Here is a 21,879-nt window from a genome sequence, read left to right on the forward strand (position 1 = left end):
AATGTTAAAATTTCATATATGTGCCGCAATTAATATGTATAAAATATATGTCAAGACTTATATTTTTCTAGTTTCAAATAAAAAAAAATCGCCCGAACAGGGACTCGAACCCTGGACCCTCAGATTAAAAGTCTGATGCTCTACCGACTGAGCTATCCGGGCAACTATACTTAGCAAGCTTGAAATATAGTAGTTGACCTGAATGTATTCTATACTATCCCTATAAGGGTCATTTAAATAAGGAAAAACACTATAAGAGAAAAAAAGAAAGAAATATAATCGGTCTGTACTTTCCTCTTCGAGCTGAAAATATAGACTACATTAATACTGATATAACTTAATATTTATACTATTAGTAATAAAAATTTAAAACATTTTAATTATTAAATTAAAAAGTTTAATGTTACAAAAGTTTAATGACTACATTTACCAAATATACATTTATTATTGTACTTTGTTTTCTTATGTGAGATTCCTGAGAACGTATTTCGTGCGCGTGCGCGGAGACATTTCTGAATAATGCGCTTACATCTGACCGGAATACCCGGTACCGGGTATGCCACATCGTTGGTTTCAGTGAGAATTTACATCTCAAGGTAGTACGATGGATACATTTTTGAAAATCGTCTGGCTGCTTGTGTCAGCACTGTCCCAGTCAACGTTACAGCTGACACTCCAACGTAAATTCGCCGAGACTCGGCAAGCGGCTACTAATTACGACACATCGTATGATGCCAAATATAAATACGAAATCAAAACATTTGACGTGCGCGTGAGTTGATATTTCTCGTTTAACAACCGTTATTGAGAGTTTTACCACAATTGTAAATTATATGGCTATTGTGTATACGAATACATAATTATGTACACACACACACACACACGCACGCACGCACGCACGCACGCATAATTACATATTGTAAAAAAAATGTGTGTACATGTATGTATATGTACGTATGTATGTACTTAGTAAACACATTAAGTAACAATAATATTATAATTTTTTTTTCTTAGAGTATATTTACTATATTTATTCTTAGAATAGTATTATTTCATGGATTTGTTTCCAATATTTTGTAAACATTTCAGTTCATTTCTTTAGCGAGAAGAACACTTTGAGTCTAGCTTGTTTTAAATAATTTTAAAAATATTTTTATCAGTGATAATTGTGATTTTGATCTTTTATGATAAATATATCAATTATGTTATTATTTCAACTGTTAATTTTAAATTGTTATTGATATTACATATATTTAAAGGTGGATCACTTTAGCTTTACCATAGACCATACCTTTAAATTAAGATATCTTATTAATGATACTTGGAGAACAGAAGATGATGCTCCCATATTTTTCTACACTGGAAATGAAGGCAGAATTGAAGTTTTTGCTGAAAATACGGTAAGAACAAATGATTTTAAATATATTCTAATTAATATATTCATCATATTATATCATGTTATTTAATTTTTTAATTAATCGCACTAAAATGATTAAACATATGGAAATATTGATTGTATTTGTGTCTTGTATATCCCATATGTCATGTTTTTATATGTACAGTAAATAATAAATTTTATAAAATTATATGTTTGTTAAATACATTATAATATCATTGTATATACCAGATTAGATAAGAATTTTATTCTAATCTAATCAATTCAATTGCCCATAATTAATAAATAATAATAATAATTTATATTACTTGGATTAGCATTAAGATCAAGACCATCCATTTTCAGAAAATAATATACAATATATATGAACATATGCATATGTATATTTAATGATTTGATTAATGTAATATATTTGGTAGGGCTTTTTATGGGAAACTGCTCAACAATTCGGTGCACTAGTGGTTTTCGCAGAACACCGTTATTATGGCGAGTCGTTGCCTTTTGGAAACAAGTCCTTTGCTGATCCACAGCATTTGGGATATCTGACATCTCAGCAAGTTCTGGCCGATTACGTGGAACTTATTCAATACCTAAGGTCAAAGCCGGGATACAAGCGTAGTCCGGTGATACTTTTCGGCGGCTCATATGGTGGTATGCTGAGCGCTTGGATGCGTATGAAGTACCCTCATATTGTTCAAGGGTGCGTTTATCAATGATTGATAATGTTGTTGTGATTCTGTCTTAATTATATAGTTTGAAGTATATGTGCGTAGAAAAGAATATACGTATTTACTTTATCTTATGTTTAGCGCTGGAATCGTCGAGATATCTTGGAGATTGGTTGAAAGAATTTACATATAAGATTAATCTCACCAACTAAAATTAAGTTTAATCGCGATTTTTAATTAACCGCATTTTATCCTGGTGTTAAATGTTAGCGAAAACTACATTGAAGACAACACTGTGAAGAGATTTAAAATAATAGGAAATCAAATTGAAAATATTGGACATGTGTGTATGTGTATGTCGTAAACTTATTTCGTGTGGATACGTATTAACACTTATAGTACAACAATATACAACAATATAGTATAATAGTTATATTTAAACAATATATTTCTCTACGATTGTCTGTTTGCTATTTAAGTGTGAGAATTCTCATTTTATTAGATGATAGTTAATTGCGCTGAGTTTATAAAAAATATATTTGTTGCAGTGCAATTGCAGCCTCTGCTCCGATTTTACAATTCACCGGCATCGTAAAATGCGAGGCATTTGCCCGGATAGTAACGTCGGATTTTCGCGCTTCGAATCCGACATGTGCCAAACTTATTCGGCAATCGTGGAACACGATAACCGAAGTAACCTCAAACGGTAACGAAGCAGTTTCAATGACAATTCAATGTAATCCGTTTGACAAGTTCTCTTTGTACCTTTATTGATTTTCTCGTTTTAGACGAGGGTAAAAAGTGGTTATCGGACAACTGGAAGTTGTGTGAACCACTGAAGACTGCGGAGCATGTGAAGACATTGAAAGATTTCCTACAGGAAGTCTACACAGACCTGGCTATGGTCGACTATCCATATGAGACTAATTTCTTAACACCGTTGCCGGGCAATCCGATCAATGTGAATGCTTTATACTTGAAATTAAATTAACAAAGCTTATGAGAACACAGATTATTGGTTGCATGCTTATGCGTAAATATAATAATACTAAATAAGACATTTAATTTTGTGTCTTATTCTATTTATCACAACCAGTAACTGGCATCAACTTCCATTAGCTTTGTTGATTTAATCCATTTATATATTTAAGAATTTTATACTTCAACTGGTAAACTTCTTTTTGACCGATTCTTATGGATTCTTTACCAGCAAAGTTGACCTGGTCTTACATTTTTTAACTATTTTGAGGCTGAAAATTTGTGATTGTTTTTCTTTTTCTTTCTTTCAATCAGGTTTTCTGTCGGCACTTGACGAATTCTTCGTTGACGGGAAAACCTCTATTATTAGCGCTTCACGGAGCTGTCAGTATTTACACGAACTATACCGGTAAAGCAACTTGCATCTCTACTGAGAATGCGGAACCAGGCTTGGACGCAGCTCAAGGATGGGATTATCAGGCGTGTACAGAAATGGTGATGCCGATGTGTCCCGACGGTGTCAACGACATGTTTGAGCCGTCAAAATGGGATTTCAAGGATTACAATAATACTTGCTTCAAGAAATATTCAGTGACTCCGCAACCTCACAGAGTTTGTCAGCAGTATGGTTGCGAAAATCTTTCTACCGTGACTAACATCAATTTTAGGTACATAAATCTTCGTGTAAAATATATGTAAAATATTTTTCTCATTTCGAACGTCTCTTCAAGACTTCCGTTAAAGTTGATAATAAATCGTGGTATATATAATCGATATCGCTACTTTGTATATTTCTTATCTAATCTTCATTCTTTATATTATCCTATAGTGAAAGAAGTCCTTTGCAATATAAAAATATTTTTAATCCTCCGTTTTTGCACTTCATTTCTGCTTCTGTATGTTCCGCACAGCTTGTTTATTGGTAAATTTTAAAACCATGTTTGTATTTTTATATCTTTATTCTTTTAGCAACGGATTGCTAGATCCATGGACGAGCGGAGGTGTGCTGCGGAACTTGTCTTCGTCAGCGATAGCTATCTTAATCCCAGATGCCGCGCATCATCTCGATTTACGGGAGAGCAACAGCAATGATCCGTACAGCGTCATTCTCACACGCAAGTTCCATCGGTACTCTATCAAAAAGTGGATTGACGAATATCGCTAGAATGAGACTTCTGAAACGAAGTTCGATAGAAAAAGCTGTTTTGGAATTATTGAGAATAATTACTTATACGCCCGTCCATTTTCTCTCGAAACTCTTTATTTCGCAAAAATGATAAATACAAGAACTAGACGCGTACACTGCGACAACAATAAATATCTAGCAGTGCTATGGGCTGCTTATAAAATTAAATAAAGCGTCGACAAAGCTCCATCGAAAACATACGCGAAAATATTTCGATATCACAGTAAATAATAAATGCGCTTGCTTCGTCAGGCATTATAAATAAGACATAAAAAAATTCGATAGGGTATAAGATGCTTTCGAGACAATGCGAAAGTCTGAAACACATCTCAATAGGAAATCTGAAAGATTAGACTGTCTTTCAATAATTCTCATTTGGATACTACTAGAGCACATCAAAATCGTCGTTTCTTCAAATAAGAATTCGTAAAACGCCACTATCGAGATTACTTAATGCTAATACTTGACAGTAATTGTAAGTATGCGCTGTATCAGTTTCCCTAATTATTTCTTTATCGTATTTTATGCGACGAAGAAATCATGTAGGACGTGAGCGAATAAGGTTACCAATTACCAAAGATGTACGAATCTCGAAATATAGACAAAACTTTTCTTAAAAAAGAGAGAGGCAGAGAATATCGTATTTGTAACTGAATTTATATGTTAATTTGTGTCATGATGTGATATATATTGATTCTTTCGAACTCTCGAATTCGTTTCTTTTTCCACAGGTACAGTATCGTTTTCATTTTTCTAACGGGCTTATATATAGTTTTCCACGTCAATAGCGCTCTTTCTCGTATATTGTTAACACGAAAATGTGTATCTCTAGTAATTTAAACACACACAATTTGAATTTCGTGTGTCGAGAAGGTGCTAATAGTTTATATCGTGAATTAAGAAAAAAGAAAAGATTTGTTACTTGTAGATAAAATACCTATGTACCTCTTATAATGCGTTCTAAATACGAAAGGAATGTGTTTCAATAGTTTTTAGGTACATCTACTATATCTACATCTCATAACGAATATTTAAACCAGTATTTGTGTGCACTAACTGTCAGCTTCTACTGACCGAGTCAATGTTAAATTGTATCTTCAATTAATCGAATATATATATACGTGTGATGTATGGTCACGTATTTTCGAGACACATGACTGTATAAAAAAATTTCAAGATCTTAAAAATATATGTATCGCGAATTATGTTGACGGAAACGTTAAAATGGATGTGTTACATAATTCTTCGTATCTTTTTTGATCACGAATCGTCGATACGAGCAACAAGATACACTGCACGATCTCGCAAACGAATCGTGGATACGCGAGCATCCAAAACGAAAAAGATCTACAAAAGTATAAGAAGAGATAAACCTCTGTGACATTGTGGTCGAGGATCTGTGTCTTCAGTGCGGTGTACGCCGATGCGCCGTGGTTGGCCTGGGTACACCGGAACGACTTCTTACTTTTTTCGGTTGCACGAACGTATCGTCTATTCCAGTATTATAAGATAAATATATGTTTGACATATCTGGTGAAGCTGCCTGCGAACGAAAAAGATTTATACGATGATCTGTTGGGATATTTTGGAAAGCTTTGAAGTTTTTCAGTTATTTTTTAATAATTTTAGTAATAACGAGGAAAATTTCGTATTGTAATTATTAAATAAACACTTACGTCTTTAAATATTGGGTCTGGGAAAAAGTTCGTGGCGTTTTTCCCGATAGATGGCGTCAATTGCAAATAACTCAGGAAACACAGATCGCAGTGACACCACTAAACGCTCGTTGGAAAGGTGACACTTCGAGCGTTACTTTGAGTGTATAAACATCGAAATTGGTGCAGTGGTTGGAAAGTTGTTTGCGTTTGAAAATGGAGAAAAGTAATGAAAAATTGCGCTATATTTTGCAATATTGTTACGACAAAGGGAAGAACGCTGCGCAGGCTTGTGAAAAAATTTGTGCTGTGTACGGTGAAGGTACTTTATCAAAATCTGCTGCGCGGAAATGGTTCGCTCGCTTTCGTTCTGGTAATTTTGATGTGAAAGATGAGTCACGCTCTGGTCGTCCAATTACTGAAAAAGCTGAAAAAGTCCAGCAAGATAAGCATATCAGCATGTCGATATTGGTATGGAGCTAGGCATTGACCACAAAACTGTTTTGAACCATTTACACAAAGCTGGCTACAAAAAGCTCGATGTATGGGTTCCTCATGAGTTGAGCGCGGAAAACATGATAGACCGAATTAACATCTGCGATGCGCTGCTGAAACGCAATGAAATCGAGCCATTTCTGAAACGTGTCATAACCGGTGATGAAAAATGGATCACGTACGACAATCGGAAGCGTCAAAGATCGTGGACAAGGGATGGTGAGCCGTCACAAGCGTTCGCGAAGCCAGGATTGACGTCGAAAAAGGTGATGCTGTGTGTGTGGTGGGACTGGAAGGGAATCGTCCACCATGAGCTACTTCCAGTTGGTCAGACGATTGATTCTCAACTCTACTGTGGACAACTAGAGAGATTACGCCAGGCAATTGAAAGAAAACGGCCCGAATTGAATAATAGGAAAGGTGTTGTCTTCCATCATGACTACGCCCGACCACACACTTCTTTTATGACCCGTCAAAAATTGCGAGAGAGAGCTTGGTTGGGAAGTTTTGATGCATCCACCGTATAGTCCAGACATAACACCCTCTGACTATCACTTGTTCCGATCTCTGCAGAACTCTCTCAATGGAATTAAGCTGGTTTCAAAAGAAGCCTGTGAAAACCACTTGATTCAGTTTTTCAACCAGAAACCACAGAAGTTCTTCACTGATGGCTCTACCCGAAAAATGGCGAAACATTGTCGATAATAATGGAGCATATTTGTTTTAAATAAATTCATTTTCACACTATAAGACAACCAGTTGAATTTTACTAAAAAAACACCACGAACTTTTTCCCAGACCCAATATAATTATAAAATAAACACTTACATCTTTATTATTTCCTGCTGGCGATGCGGTTTGCGCTTTACGCATGTTATTTCCCGTATACGCCACGCATTTGAGCTGCCATTCACCAATATCCTCATTCCAATGAACATATCTCTTGATCATCGTCTGTAATACAACACGGGTGGATGTAAGACAAGTATTTAATAAATCAAATAAGTATGCTGTTAATTTAGTTAATTTCGATGAATATTTCCGAGATTTGTGTTTTAAATTTTTTACTCTTGATTCTTGGTTGCATTAATTCTTTATTTTCTACTTTAATTTGAATTTTATTTCAATGCATTGTTATCTTCTTTATTCGATGGAAAAATTCACGTGAGAATACTTGCACGCACCTGATACTGAACGGGAATGTAATGATTCACAATCAGATTCTGTAGTTGCAATTCTCTACCGATTCCCCGTACACCTTCTAGAAGGCCTTCCATCTCCCTTTGGTGTTCCTGCTGCAAGTCGGATAACTCTGCTTTGACAGACATCAACATTGTGTACACCCGCGCCAATTTCTTCGTTTTCCCAGCTGCTTCCTCCTGCAGCGAGGAGTACTTCTCTTCAATGTCGATGCGTTCCGCCTCTTTCGCTTTGATAGCCTTCTTCAGTTGTTCCTCTCTGCTTTTTCGCTGCTCAAGTTCGATCGCCGCGGCTGCCAGCAATTGTTCTTGGGCTTCCGCCTTCTCCAATAGATTCTCACCGCCCACTAAAATCTTGTTTTGCAAATTTTGCATTTTTTCTCGAAGTGCTTCTTTCTCGCTTCTGGAATTGTAAAGTCCAGCTTAAAATCTCATGCACGAATATTATCTTGTTATATATTCGTTACTTATATTAAAAATGTATGTTTATAGGTGAAGATTGTCTTATATCTAATTTTTCATTTCGATAAACTTACTGAGTCCTCTTCAATTCAATGACGTCCTTATCCACGGGGCTTTTATCATTTCTCTCAGCTTTATCGATCTTCTCTGTCGAGTCTGTGTCTCCGTCTTCCAATTCTTCCATTGTCAGCATTTGACTTCTCCTACGTCGAACCTTCCTCTCTCGCTTCGTCTCTTTTGATTCTTCCGAATCCTCAGACTCTTCCTCGGACTCCGAGAGCTCCGCACCGTTCTCTTCCAATTGTTTGCGCAATTGTTCGATTTCAACTTGAAATTGACGAAGCAGAGCATCCTTCGGGTCTTCGTTGATCCTCGCGCGATTTTTGATATTCTTCGCGCGGTTAGCATAACGTAAAGTACTTATAGTCTCATCGTAGTTTATGTCTGCCGGACTGATATTCGCACACTGCAATATCATATTAATAAAGTTATTATCAGATGTTCAATAAAAAGCTAAACTTGAATAAATATGATATTTGATATATTCACAAGAGATTTTGTATGATTTCATAATAAATAACCACACATAAAGTATTTGTATCATTGCTATCGTACGTACCATCAATGTCTTCGAGTTTCCACCCAATGAATCTTGAAGCAACCTGGTCAGCTTGGAATTTCTGTAAGGCACGTGAGAACTTTGTCCGTCGACCAATGCGGATATTACATTTCCCAATGTAGATAGTGACAAGTTAATCTTAGTGGCTTCACGAAGCCGTATCCCGGTAGCTTTCGTTCTACTTTGTCTCTCTGATCCCTGTAATACAAAAATGAAAAGATACAGATAAAGAAGTTCAGAAGTACAGAAAAAAATCTACAAGATGTCATACGCATATGTGAAAAACAATATTTAGGCTTGTATTATTTTTCACGATTGTACAATGTATATTAAACATACGGCTAAATCCACCAAATGGAGTTTCCCCATTTTTACATGTTGCTCTCCATCTTCACCAATCTGACTAGATTCCACTGTGATGGTAAATATTGCGTGAGATCTCGAGCTCGATACATTCATGGCGGTAGCTCCAACAACACCTATATTTGCAAGTTTACAATTATTTTTGACGTTATTTATACACGTTATACATCAGTTTGTTAAATACAATAATGTCGTTACTCACGATTTTTATTGCCAAGCGACATTATGCGATCTAGATCGTCAGCATTATTTACGACGTATCCACTCAGATCCTTCACAAACACTCCAATGTCTGGTCGTTCCTTTACTTCCAACCGAGTATTCTGATCTTTGCCGAGAAGATCTCGAACTTCTTCATTATAAATTTCTAAGTATGTCGCTCGTACTAGAAATCTATCAACATTAATCACTGATTAATCTGTATGATCATTTCTTTGATGCAACAAATAAGTTTAATCTACTTTAACGACAAAAATATAAATTATGTATTAATTATTTAATGGCTGTTTTCCAAGATGCTTCATATTACAAAAATATATTTTATAAAATAGTTAGATTTTGTTTCTAAAGATAAATATATTAATGTCTTACTTCTGATTTTCATCAGCCTTAGCTATGTGCCCAAAGATCTGTGCAAATGTGTTTGGAATAATTCCTCTGGCTTGTGGAGAAGTTTTAGCACCTGACATGGTATAAGTCTTGCCGGTGCCTGTCTGGCCATATGCAAAAATTGTTCCATTGTAGCCTTGTAGTACTTTGTCTACTATAGGCCTGGCAGTCTCATTATAGATGTCTACTTGTGTGGAATCTGTATCAAATACTGCGTCAAAGGAAAAGACTTTCGGCGGTTCTCCCTGTGCTGCATTTGGGTTTTCTATAGTAATTTCGCCATTCAATGCATCCACATCTATTATATTCTTGCAGCGGCCATCCAATTCCTTGCTGCTCAAAGGTCGAACTCTTACTACCACCCTGACATTCTCAATTTCTCCTAATTCTGTAGAGTTATCCTAAATAAACATTATAGATAATGTAAAACCAAATCTCATATTTTAGAATAAATATTGTTACTTAATCTTAGACACACGCAATTTCTCATAAATTATACACTAGGATATAGCAGATTCTACAGTAAGATAAAAAAGAATGTTGATATAAAATAATGATTAATTTGCTATAAATGTAACGTTAAGAATAATAATTAAAATAATAGAATAATTATAATGATAAAATCGTTATTATAGAGATGCTGCAATTCTTCTTATAGGCCCTCAACCAAGTTTGACATTTGAGATATCAGAAGAGTCCATTGCCGATTTAGAAAACATATATTTGTTGTGAGAAATATTACTAACTTCGCTCCCCGGCATTGCGGATCCGTTTTCCCGCAATAATCATATAAAAGCGCACTTTTTCCACTTTCTTACAGCATTATGTAAAAACGTCAAAGTATTATCGAAACGTCAGGCTAGCAGACGACCTCCGTAAACAAATGGATCGATTGCTGCAGAGAGAAGCCTGAGAGCGGCTATGCTGTAAGCCTTTCTTGGAACGCTTTTTACGACGCGCCCTCTGAAATGTGAAATACTACAATTTTTATCCACTTTTCATTGGAGCTTTCATTCTTCCACTTTTCACTGTCATTGGAATATTCTTCTAGATTCATCAGGAATCTGAAAGTATACATTACTGAGCATTTTGTTTCGTCAGAGAGGAACCTGAGGGCGGCCAACACGGCGTTTTCGACGACAACGACTTTTTGCACTGGGCAAGGGCGTCATCTGCATCCATTTTGAGAGGGGAACTACGATGCTACATCCACTTTCCGGTCTCGGCGGTAAAACCTGCATATGGTGGCAGTCCGTGCTACATTCACATTCAGACGGTTCATGTCCGTGCTACAACTACAATAGAGTACTTGACAAGCACGGCCTCGCACATTGTTATGCGTTTGTAACATGAATTAATATGTTAACATGCGCAAAAGAAAAGAAGAATTGAGATTGTGTATGATTAATATCGTGAAAATTATATACATCGTATAAATACAGGGTGCCCGGTAATTAGCTGCCAACCCGAAGTGTGAAGGTAGATCGGGTTAAGACAAACATAAAAGTCCCATACTGTTTTGCGAGATTCACAATAATTATCGAGTTATTAGTGATAGAAATCTGAGGAGTAGGAGCGCGCCGACTTGTCCATAATCTCTTGATTCTGATTGGCATATGCTTTCAGATCAGGGCTGCGTTCCGAAATTCATTGCTAGTACTGAAAATACATAGTTTATGTCACGTATACTATAGAATTTCAGTGTTGGCAGTGAATATCGGAATGTAGCTCCTCTCAAGATCCAAAAGTAGAAATTCGCTCATCCTCAAATAACAAAATCTTTTGTTCGCCTTCGTGGCGATTGGATGTGGTTTCTGTAACTACGCATATTTTCTTTTTTTATCGTGGGGACGCGGTGTTCCTGTTTTTCTTTTACCTTCATAATCGTTAACTTCTCGAATATCCTCGTATCAACCAGAGGAATTGTCTTGCCGAAAAGCTGGAGAATGGCGTGTGGACGTACCTTACTGTATTCCTAATTCGTCCGGAGACATACATTGAACTGAATTGAACTGAACTGACCTTCAACTGACGAGTATTGTTTGTATCTGTCATATACAAGGCTTAGTGTTTATTTAATTAAGCACAGCGACATTTCGAGCAGTAATAGTGCTCAGTTTGTTCGCGTAACATCTCGTCATGGGTAACTGTTGTGCATCTTGTTACAAAGAACAATCGTCATACGAAGATCTTACTCCTGATCGGGTATGTATTCAACAAGGGTTATGTGCGTGCACTTAAATTCTTGCTGTGCGATTGTTTCTTTAAGTCGTAGTAACATTCTGTTCGATATCTATAATGACCTATAAGCAAAGTTCCGCACCTCCAGTTTTCTTACTTAGAAAAATTTTTTTGTTGCTGAAAAACTTCTAAACTTGTTTCTTATAATTTTCTTATTTTTATATTAATATAAGGATATGAAATTGTGCTACATAGTATATTTGACATGTTATTTTATACATATAATATAAAAATGACATTTATATGTGTTTGTTTAATCAGGAAACTATGCGACAGAGACAAGTGGAAGCAGCAGAGAGAAGAATAGCAGAGCAGCAACAACGAGGTATAAAAAATATAGAAGCTGTTAAAAGACAGCAGAAATTAACAATGGAACGTGAGAGGCGAGAACAAGAAGCTGGTGCCAGTACTACACAACCTACGCTAAAGGTAAAAATATCAGAATAGTTATTTCTTTTATTTTATATTGAATGTACTTAATCATATATCTGAAGAAAATTTTATTAATATTAAATTTTGCATATTTTTTCAGTGGCAAATGAATTAAATTGAAGAACGGTACTGTTTTTAAAGTGCACATATTTAATTGCAAAGTATTAAATATACTTAAGAGAAGAATATCTAATTGGTCATGGTGATACAGGGATTTCACATTATTAACAGCATAATACGATCACGCAAGTGCAATCTTATCTTCTACAATTTAAGAGTTCATAATTTTATGAACTCTTAAAAAGTTATAAGTATAGACTTTGTATATTTTAATTTAACTATATTGCCTTATCTACAACCAAATGGTTAGTAATAATAGTTTGTTTTTAGCTGATTTAATTTGCATTATATATTTTTATAGTAAATGTACTTTATAAAATATTTGAAACATTGCAATTGTTATAAAGTTTTGTATCACATTTGTGTGTGTGAAATTTTGTTACTTCTGCTTAAATCTATAAAATGCATATAATTCTCTATTTTTTTTATGGGCATATTATATTTGCAAGGAATATATATGATATATTGTTGAAAAAGGAATAATTTATCTATTTAAAACACAAGTATATAAAAATATATAAATTATATATTTACATATTTATATATATTTGCATTGTTAACACATGTGCAATTACAAATAAAATTACAATTGAATAGTATAACAAAACAAATATTTTAATATATTAACTTTTTTTCTTTGACGAAAATGCACTTATCAGGTTTCAAGTTTTTAAATTTATCTATGCCTATACTGAAAAAAAATATATGTATGCATTGAGAAACAAGACTAAAAATAAGTCATTTTTATGATATAATCACTTATACAAGATTGATATATATTAAAATACTTGATAAAATATTTGATATTTGTAATATTCAATAATTGTGTGATATATAAAAGAAGAAACTCCCCAATTAAATTCTGATACTGTATTTATATCTATAATATTATATTTGAAATAATACAAAATATACACTTACTATTATATATAATTATTATATTGCATTATGTTACATATATTGTATTTTAAAACAGCAATGCGCTGCATGGTAAATGTACAAATGTAATATATCAGAAATTACAAAGATAATTAAATGTGTGATGTTCCAATATATTTTTTATTAATTCGAATGTCTTTTGTATTAAATTTTGCAATTTTAGAAAAATCCTAGTATGTATAAATTAAGACTTAATATATATATATTTATTTATTTATTATATTATTATTTTATGTATATATATATATATGTATAATTTATCTTATACAATTTGTCGTAAAAATTATGTACTAGAGAATGAAACTTCTTGTTAGTACAATTGTACAAAACGTTGGAGACCATCATATGGAATGCTAATAAAATGTTGGAAATGGTATGATATTAGGTATTGTCATTAAAAGCTTGTGAAAAAAATTATATGTATAGTTGTTGTCTGTAAAAATAATTTCTCATGTATTTGTTTTTCACGCGAGAAATATTGATGGAATATGCGTCCCGAGAATTAGATGTTGTTCCCGAAACAAGTTAAAGAGAAGTCTTATTATTTCCTTTTCTTTTATATTAATATACGTTAGATCGATGTTGTACAGCAGCAGTATGCCGTTCTGTTTGAATTTCATATTTTTCCTATCCGATGAACCGACCAAGAGCGAAACAGCTTTTTCGTCGACTTATTCTTAAGCTCTTTTCCGTGAGCGATTTGTACTTCTAACGAGGCTCCGTTATTCAACGCCAGCCACGTGTGAATCTCGTCGCTAGCGGCGGACACCCCTAGACATTCATAAACAAATGAATTTATGTATAGAATATATGCAAACACTGAATATATAATAAAAAAGTATATAAATATATAATTTAGTGTATAATGTATAATGGCCGAATTTGATAAGGCTGTGATAATGTGATGTAACATATAATTGAATACATCACATATTATAGAATAATATAGATAAGAAATATAGAATAATAAATGAATATATCTCATATAGTAATTATAGAATAATATGAATAATAGAATAATAATTATATGTATATATTACAGAAGAAATATTTAAAAAGTATTATACCTAGCAATTCGTATAGAGTTATACGTCGACTGGCTAACAGTTCCTTGCTAGCACTCCTTATTTCAAATATCAGTAACGCTTGCCTCGGTACACCATCGCCTTCTATGTGAAAATCGATGCTGAATTGAGGATTAGGCATAGCCGGTAGCAGTCGTGATTTGGCGATGGTTTTACCGCCATTAGCTGACATGATCTTGTCAGGACTGGTGCACCTAAAAATCTTTAGCTCAATCACCGAGTCTGCAAACTGCCATCGTCACATATACGACATCAATATCAAAATACACTTACGTCTGAAGCTTCACACGGCAATATAATTGGGCGATATGCGCCACGTGAAGGCCTTGTGCTTGAAGAACCTTCCCTTCTACACCAGAATACTTCTCTCTAGTACCGTTGATGATTTTTAAATCTATAAAGAATCACATGGGCCTATTTCACAGATTTTAACATTAAATTTCTGAAACCCTAAACAAATATTGCTTTCCAAGAAAAGAAGCTTTACTATTCGCACAGAAATAGAAATTGACATATTTTTATTTTCTCAGCTCTTATGTTTTTCAAATTAATGATAAGCATGGCAAAAAATTATATACAGTTTCCGCATGGGGTTTAAAAAACACATCTATGGAAGATTTTTATGGATTCTACGTAACTACGTGACGTGTTATGAAATATTAAGCCAAAGAGAATTGATACCAAACTTCTCAGTGTCATCAACTAACCATTCGGTCTCAATCTTAATCGCGGACTTGGTTGCCTTATCCTACCCAGCATATCTGGTTGTGACACCGCGTGAGCCAGGCCGGATTCCGACAAGAGTTCCGTTGCATCGGCCTCTCCGCCGCCTCTGGGCTCCAAACTCAACGTGATACCCTTGCTCTCGTTCTTATCTTCTATATTTACTTCCGACCGAAATCTACGAAGTTTTAAACCTCTCTTCACCTACAATCACACGACGTGCCTTGAACTGACATGTTGACCACAGTAAACTCGATGTGTTTATACCTTTTGTTTCATCACGCGGAAACTGTTATATTGCGGTAGTTTCTTCCCAAAACTCTGTTCAGGACTGGGAGTAAGGCTGTGATGAGAGGATCGTCTCTCCCTGTTTTTACTCGTATCAGCCTCGTCGATGGAATTATCCGCGGTGGATTCGGCGATGACTTTTGGAATCCAGAAGCTCGTCGTGCCGTTCGCCTCGTTCGATTCTTTGCTGGTCACACTAGCTTTATCTGCATCACAAATGATACACAAGTCCTACAATAAACTGTAACTGAACGATACTCATTGTTATGTTCATTGAAGATTGAGATGCGTCAAGGATATCAAGGATAAGGATATCAAATACGTCACAGACACTTCAACGTTACCAGACTGGTTAGACGTCGTCGGCTTCAGAAGAGTGACAGTGCGTGGTGGAGGCGGCGGCGGTACTACCGGATCTAAATGCAGGCGTATCTTGGACTTCTCCATGGAAGGTCTTCGCACAATACTCGACAAGGAGTCCGGCTCGGTGTTAAGACGGGAAGAGTTGTCGCTGATATTACTGGTTGCATATGTGCTTTGTGTCTGAAACGAATAATTCCGACTGGGGATTCAACAAGATTTAGAAGAAGATAAAGATCGTACGATAGCAGTGTGAGACAGTGTTAAATGATGGCAGCAGTAAATATATCATTGTAGAATATCAAAGTTACTGTGTCGTATGAACACTGTACCTCGCATTCCTCCGACAAGACCTTGATTTTCAGTTCCACAGATCCCGTTTTGGTTCCTCTGAGCGTGAACCAATGGGACTGATCGTTGCTCGACAACTTTCTGATATCGTCGAGAGTCAATGATACTTTCCCGAGGTAGTCCTTCATGCCAAAAGTATCATGATCCCATAACACCTGTAAGAATCGATTAAAAGATTATTCCCTAACTCTTCCGAGCCGACGACATAAAATCTTGCTGCAGAGCGAATTTGCGAAATTACGATATCTAAAGTTTCCCCGCTCCTTGGCAAGCCCATGATGGAACTTTCATCCCAGCAAGGATTCAGCGTTTTCTTCTTTATGCTACTCTTGTACTTCGTATCGTTGTTCAGCTTCAATTCGCAGAAAGGATCGCTGAAGCCGTTCAAGTCTTTTGCGACGAGATCCTTTGCGCGTAACAGCGTCACCTCCATTAAGCCGCTTCCGGTAGAGAGTAGGCTGGATATATCGGAGGAGGCAGGATCGACATCTTTGTGTGTTAATAACAGTTTCTGAAAGTGTTTTTAGCCAGTAAGCTACCAACTAACGGTTACATCACATCAATGCTATAATTTTTTACTCAACAATGTAATTGCAGTAACATCGTTTAGTTGGGAAACAATAACATTAGCGTAATGTTATTGTTAGTGTTTACGGAGTTATTAATTTAATAGCAAAATCTCTTTTTTAGGGAAATGCAAAATTTCGTGACTAACAGCTTGTTGCATCCACGGTAGACTGTTTCGTTTGATTTTTGGCTCGTCTTCTATCATAGTCGGGGCCATACTGCTCCTACGGCTGGTGAGCACTTGTTGTATACTCTTCACAGGATAAAACAGAACGGAGACTGTCATAGTGGAGACTATGTTGGTACCATTCAGCGTAAGTTCTTTCCTGACGATCCAGGTCGTGTCCTTCGGAAGAAGAAATAATAATGCGTTTCTATAGCAAGATTTTACACCATTATCGCTAAGAGCAAGATATATGAAACACTGTCGTAAGAAAAACTAAAAAAAAAACGTAACGTAATATGTCTACAAAATAAAATCCCTTTTATATATGAAGTTGCATTTTTAAAATCATTATCTGGTTCTTGTATAAAATTATTTAATTTTGGGAAAGTCATTGAATTACCTGCGACAGAGATAGCATGGCCAGTCCGAGCATGTCCGTGTCTACCGATTTTGATATATTCCACGAATAAATGACGAAGCTTAGAGACACTTGGGTGTAATCCTGCACTAAAAACTGCGCTCTGCAGTCCCAAACCGGCGAAGTGGTCGAGCGGACGTAGTGTGTTGTTTTCACCTGAAAGTTTCGCAGAACATCGACAGCTTGTATACGTATTTTTTTTTTTCATGTCGCGTGCGTTCAAACGTTGCTTGAACATATTCGACGATAATATGCAAATTGCTCTTACCTTCTTTCGATTGTTGAATAACATGCAGTAAGGGTTGCACTGAGCGGCGTCGCTGTTGAGATTGTCGGCGGAATGGATGTAAACCACCAGCACCCCTGAAAATGCGCGATGCGCTGCGTTAAACGGGCAAGTGTCCTCGCGAGACATTTCATCGGCTCTACGAGTCTTCACGAACAAGCGAAGAATAAAATATAATCGCGCTCGACGAGGTCTTCACTACTGTACGAGCTACGTCTCGTACGGTAAAACCATCGAGCGCGCGATCTAACGAAACAGTGCGCCAAATCAAAGAATAGTACGGTCATGCTCAACGTATTCGCATTCACCACTCGACACATCGATTAGGTTTACCTGCTTTGTTCGCTCTGTGGTAAGAATCTCGCGACACTGAAAATATTTCATACGATAATACGCTGATCGCACGAGAAGAGGGGAAGTATCTCGGATACTTCATAGAGCTAGTTTCGCGACTTGCCATCGTTCATAACTGATTCCTCTCATTCCTACGCTTTACTTTATTGTAGATTCCATATTTTTATACGCGTATATGTACCTGCAAGATGCAAATTGTCAGCTGCCAAGTCCGGCTGCGGTAAGTCGGGATCCAAGTGCGGCAGAGCGGTGTATTCCAGCCGCGCGTTGATGTTCGGAATATTAGTGCTATTGCGGGACGGTTTCTTCTGTTGCAGCATGGTTTCCACACTGTCAAACCGAGATGAATGAATTATTAACGTCAACGAGTCGAGGAAAGTCCTCTTGTCTAGTCGCAAGTCCCTCGATTCTCAGTTGAACCGGTTAATTGATCTAATTAGACCTCGGTCGTCTCCAATAATCGTGATTGCACTTAATTATATTACTCGACTCGACGTTGTGTCTAATCTCTGATGACTGATCTTTGAGTCGTAATTCATTTTCGAGTTATAAGACCGGAGCGGCGCGTTGAACTGCGCGTATTCTTCGGCGTAGTCTTCAATTAAACGCGAGCAGTACGCCACTTACACCTGCGAGTTCTCCCAATCGTAAACTCCCAACGCCAACTCGAACTGCGCCAGAGTGATGGTACTAACGAGCCGTTTCGCCTTAAGCTTGATCGTGATCCTCTCGTTATCCAGCGGCCCGACCAAGAAGGACACGTCCTCGGTCCACACGTTGCTTAAATTCGAGGTGATCCTCCTCTGATCGCCCACCGTCACCGCGAGCCATCTCACTTCGTCGGCGACGTTCGCTAGAAACGTGTCAGGGAGGAAGGTTCATTGTACTTTACTTTCTAACGAGTACGTATGTATAATGGCTCGTAATAGGAATAGTATACGCGACCGAAAACGACCGTAATCAAAAAATAAAGTGTATCATTTAGCCGCGGCCGTCGTGTGAGAAGAAAGTTTCACGTCGATTAGATCATTTCATTCTGATTCTCCAGGGTAGACGAAGCGAGGGAGTTTAGTTAGCGTCGGGTGAACGACACGAAGCAGCGTAAAGTTAACGCGTTCATTTGATGTGCTCGAGTAACTCCGCACTTATATTGGTATACATCATGAAAATTTGATGAATAGCCTATCGTAGGCTGTAAGCATTGTTCTCTTTCTGTTGTATTTCAACTGGTTTTACTTTTAACCGTTGCTCTTAATTGGCCTTACTTCTTCTGGTCTAGTTTTCATGTGTCAATTTGAATGGAGGAAACTGCACGGTACGTTCGGAAGATGCTCGCTATTCCTAATGAGGACTCTTGTTTCGAGGGATCCTTACCGGGGCAGCCGTTTTGACACAGGACGACGGTGAGTACCCCTTGTGGCACGGAATTAGCCATGGAATCCAGTCCGGGACCAGGTCGCTCTTGAGCCCTGAGATCCATCTCTAAGTGGCCCGGATCGACCAGCCAGCTGGCCAGCGCGTCTGTCACCACTGCGTGGATCCAGGTCTTGATCAGGGGCATCTCCATCATCTGCACCGCCCGCAGAATCCTCACGCTGAACCAGACGTCTGGTTTCTCCAAGAAACTCACGCTGAGCCCGGTCGCGTGTGGGAACGGCGCCGAGGTGTTCAGGTTCAGGTTGACAAGGATCGTGCCCGATAACGACAACTTCTCCACCGCCAGGTCGATGTCCATCCCGACGCTGTCGGAGCGATTTTTACCGATTTTTCAACACAAATTCGACACAAAAAGAGGAACTTCAGAGGTATCTCAATCCAATTATGCGCGAATAATAAGAGCAAACAAATGCGAAAATCCGGAACTAATTTCCGGACTAATTTCGATTAAACATTCCCGTTGAGATAAACAAACGAAATAAATAAACGAATAAATAAAAACAAATAAATCAATAAATAAATCATAATAAATAATAATAATAAAAATCATAATAAATAAATAAAAGAATAAATAAAAATAAATAAACCAATAAATAAATCAATAAATTCATGAAAATGCTATAGCAATGCAAAGGTAAAAAATGATACTCGCGCAAAGAAAGCGGACAGAATGGTGTGAGATACGCGTATAAATTTCTCTCGCCCACTGAAGAACTGGAAGTGATTTCTTTTTTATTGATACGATAAGCGCTTCGTGTTTCTCACCCTTTACCAAACAACCGCGTGGTGATGAGCATGCGGAATTGTTCGCAGTCCAGCCGCAGGTCGGCTTCGACGGACAATTTTGTCTGCCCGGAATGATGTCCATTAGGGAGATCATCGTCGCTGCAGTAATCGAGAGTTCTCACGCGAGTAATGCACGGTGTCTGCTCGCCGAGGGTGAGTTCGCGCAATTCTAATGGACCTGAAACGAGGATGTCATGATAGTGCACGATGACGACGACGGCAACGACGATGCAGGTAAACGACGAAGTAATTTGAGATCCTTTGAACGTCGGTGATTAATTTCTTTAGCGAGCCTGCCCCCAGTGTCTCCCTTTCTTTCGCCCAAGTGTTTCTTAAGTACGCGCTTACCTAGTATACCGGGTTTAGCCTCATTAAGAAGAGGCTCCAGTCGTTCCTTCGCCAGGGAAAATATACTGGCGGCGCTGAATCTCCACCTGCGGGAATAATGCTCGACATTACGGACGAGAATCGCTCGCTATCATTAAACGGGTGTACGCTTACAAGGCGATAGAAATATGCGATAAAAATGGATGATGCATAATTAATTCATGATTGTACAAAATTATGTCTCACTAAATGACCGTGCTGATCTTGTAATCAGAATAATGTCCAGAGTCATCCGCACATTACAGTACGCTGCAACGCGCATTATTATTATTTTGAACGACACGATAGAACCATGATATAATGAAACCAAGGTAAAAAAAAAAAAAAAACATTTGCACATAAAAATACGTCTTTTATGTGTAATTTTGTAATTTTGAAACACGACTTTTCGTTTCGATTATCCGTGTGACTTAGCGACGCAGAAAGCATTTTCTTCATACGCGCTGGTTATTTGGGTCTTTTTCTTTTTCTTTTTTTATTTTTTTTTTCTTCTTTCGTCGTACCGAGATCTTGTCGAGCAGATCTCTCGAGAAGTCTCGCACGATGTGCTGAGGCACGGCTCATTAAGTATTCAGTTTAATTAAGCGAATGGCCAGATTTAATATGATAAAACGTTCGCCCGGAGCGTGAAAAACGCGCACTGACGTTTCGGTGCCACGACGAAATGAGTTATTTCGAGTTTATCGCTAACAACATCTCATTTTCGACACCGATAACGAGTCGATTCGCGTGATGCACGATACGCCAACACACAGCTTCGCGGTAAATCGATCGAGGAACGAGAGACCGGGCGGTTGAGTGAACACGCCCACGCATTTGTCATTTTTTAGAATGAATTAATAATGCCCGTTGCCCATTGACGCTTTCGCACGACGGCTACGTATGTCGTGAATGCCGCCGCTGAATATTTCTCTTGCGTACGCGTTGCGTTAAACCGACAGCTGTATTATTCATAACCGCGTCGTCGAATTAAAATACCAATGAATTTCTATTCTACCAGCATGATTACAGCCGTCGACAAAAATCTATATCACTCTCCACGCATGTATACGCATGTCGAGTGATCCCTGAAAATTGCCATTCGCACTTGCGATTCCATATTATCGCGTCTCCCGCGTGAAAACCGCGGCTTCAAACAAACGTTTGTCGATCGTCAAACAAACCGTGAAGCATCGTTCGCCGGAGTTTAAGCCAGAGAGTCCGTCTATGGTCCGTCTTATTATCCCGGCGCTTTCTGGATCCTACGGGATTCTATATGGCACGCTCGATTCAACAGAAATTCCTCCGAAGTCGTCGTTCGTTTCCTGCC

General features: G+C 37.3%; 4 protein-coding genes and 1 non-coding gene across 10 annotated transcripts in view; 2 read left to right on the plus strand and 3 right to left on the minus strand.

Moving 5' to 3' along the window:
* Positions 1-89: 89 nt before the first annotated feature.
* TRNAK-UUU (transfer RNA lysine (anticodon UUU)) lies at positions 90-162 on the minus strand. Its single transcript has one exon. It is a non-coding gene; the product is annotated as a tRNA-Lys (tRNA).
* Positions 163-520: 358 nt separating this feature from the next.
* LOC105191707 (lysosomal Pro-X carboxypeptidase) lies at positions 521-4,851 on the plus strand. The gene is made up of 7 exons (XM_011155286.3): positions 521-772; positions 1,260-1,400; positions 1,816-2,096; positions 2,613-2,770; positions 2,853-3,025; positions 3,358-3,710; positions 4,012-4,851. Exons 1-7 carry the CDS (start codon positions 605-607, stop codon positions 4,205-4,207), a joined length of 1,470 nt encoding a protein of 489 aa, XP_011153588.1. The 5' UTR covers positions 521-604; the 3' UTR covers positions 4,208-4,851.
* A 132-nt stretch (positions 4,852-4,983) lies between these two features.
* Klp64D (kinesin-like protein 64D) lies at positions 4,984-10,734 on the minus strand. Of its 2 annotated transcripts, none has more exons than XM_011155285.3 (9): positions 10,377-10,391; positions 9,613-10,031; positions 9,224-9,414; positions 8,998-9,137; positions 8,659-8,856; positions 8,114-8,505; positions 7,563-7,980; positions 7,207-7,332; positions 4,984-5,771 (listed from the first exon to the last, which is right to left on the minus strand). In XM_011155285.3, exons 1-9 carry the CDS (start codon positions 10,389-10,391, stop codon positions 5,634-5,636), a joined length of 2,037 nt encoding a protein of 678 aa, XP_011153587.1. In that variant the 3' UTR covers positions 4,984-5,633. The 2 variants fall into 2 exon arrangements, with proteins under 2 accessions (XP_011153587.1, XP_019700894.1); XM_019845335.2 differs by lacking the exon at positions 4,984-5,771 and adding an exon at positions 7,023-7,051 and having other exon boundaries at positions 10,377-10,734.
* A 630-nt stretch (positions 10,735-11,364) lies between these two features.
* Svip (small VCP interacting protein) lies at positions 11,365-12,697 on the plus strand. The gene is made up of 3 exons (XM_011155284.3): positions 11,365-11,835; positions 12,133-12,300; positions 12,404-12,697. The coding sequence occupies exons 1-3, from the start codon at positions 11,770-11,772 to the stop codon at positions 12,416-12,418; spliced, it is 249 nt and encodes an 82-aa protein (XP_011153586.1). The 5' UTR covers positions 11,365-11,769; the 3' UTR covers positions 12,419-12,697.
* A 914-nt stretch (positions 12,698-13,611) lies between these two features.
* Positions 13,612-21,879, minus strand: part of LOC105191703 (synaptotagmin-4) — a 28,407-nt gene continuing 20,139 nt past the window's right edge. For 3 of the 5 annotated variants that reach the window (XM_025301964.1, XM_025301963.1, XM_011155280.3), the window contains exons 4-20: positions 20,532-20,617; positions 20,163-20,361; positions 19,335-19,702; positions 18,588-18,813; positions 18,142-18,290; positions 17,940-17,975; positions 17,589-17,683; positions 17,303-17,476; positions 16,885-17,082; positions 16,411-16,680; positions 16,151-16,324; positions 15,803-16,001; positions 15,438-15,664; positions 15,155-15,374; positions 14,721-14,841; positions 14,430-14,641; positions 13,612-14,133 (exon numbers count right to left, since the gene is read on the minus strand). In XM_025301964.1, coding sequence (XP_025157749.1) covers positions 13,979-14,133; positions 14,430-14,641; positions 14,721-14,841; positions 15,155-15,374; positions 15,438-15,664; positions 15,803-16,001; positions 16,151-16,324; positions 16,411-16,680; positions 16,885-17,082; positions 17,303-17,476; positions 17,589-17,683; positions 17,940-17,975; positions 18,142-18,290; positions 18,588-18,813; positions 19,335-19,702; positions 20,163-20,361; positions 20,532-20,617 — 3,109 coding nt within the window. In that variant the 3' untranslated portion in view covers positions 13,612-13,978. Of the gene's footprint in view, positions 14,134-14,429; positions 14,642-14,720; positions 14,842-15,154; positions 15,394-15,437; positions 15,665-15,802; positions 16,002-16,150; positions 16,325-16,410; positions 16,681-16,884; positions 17,083-17,302; positions 17,477-17,588; positions 17,684-17,939; positions 17,976-18,141; positions 18,291-18,587; positions 18,814-19,334; positions 19,703-20,162; positions 20,362-20,531; positions 20,618-21,879 lie in introns of those variants that run through there. The other 2 variants (XM_011155281.3, XM_025301965.1) reach the window with 2 other exon arrangements.

Source organism: Harpegnathos saltator, unplaced genomic scaffold (assembly GCF_003227715.2).
Source record: "Harpegnathos saltator strain DR-91 unplaced genomic scaffold, Hsal_v8.6 scaffold460, whole genome shotgun sequence".
Lineage (NCBI taxonomy): Eukaryota > Metazoa > Arthropoda > Insecta > Hymenoptera > Formicidae > Harpegnathos > Harpegnathos saltator.

What these genes read in the sequence shown, in the direction of transcription:
- Klp64D (XM_011155285.3), bottom strand. An exon ending in TCCATTTGGTGGATTTAGCC is followed by an intron (nt 8,857 to 8,997) that starts GTATGTTTAATA and finishes TTTGTATTACAG; the next exon opens with GGATCAGAGAGACAAAGTAG. An exon ending in ACATTCCCGTTCAGTATCAG is followed by an intron (nt 7,333 to 7,562) that starts GTGCGTGCAAGT and finishes GTTGTATTACAG; the next exon opens with ACGATGATCAAGAGATATGT.
- LOC105191707 (XM_011155286.3), top strand. Translation starts at nt 605, where the DNA reads ATGGATACATTTTTGAAAATCGTCTGGCTGCTTGTGTCAGCACTGTCC. An exon ending in AACCGAAGTAACCTCAAACG is followed by an intron (nt 2,771 to 2,852) that starts GTAACGAAGCAG and finishes TTCTCGTTTTAG; the next exon opens with ACGAGGGTAAAAAGTGGTTA. An exon ending in TGCCGGGCAATCCGATCAAT is followed by an intron (nt 3,026 to 3,357) that starts GTGAATGCTTTA and finishes TCTTTCAATCAG; the next exon opens with GTTTTCTGTCGGCACTTGAC.
- Svip (XM_011155284.3), top strand. Translation starts at nt 11,770, where the DNA reads ATGGGTAACTGTTGTGCATCTTGTTACAAAGAACAATCGTCATACGAA. An exon ending in AAGATCTTACTCCTGATCGG is followed by an intron (nt 11,836 to 12,132) that starts GTATGTATTCAA and finishes TTGTTTAATCAG; the next exon opens with GAAACTATGCGACAGAGACA.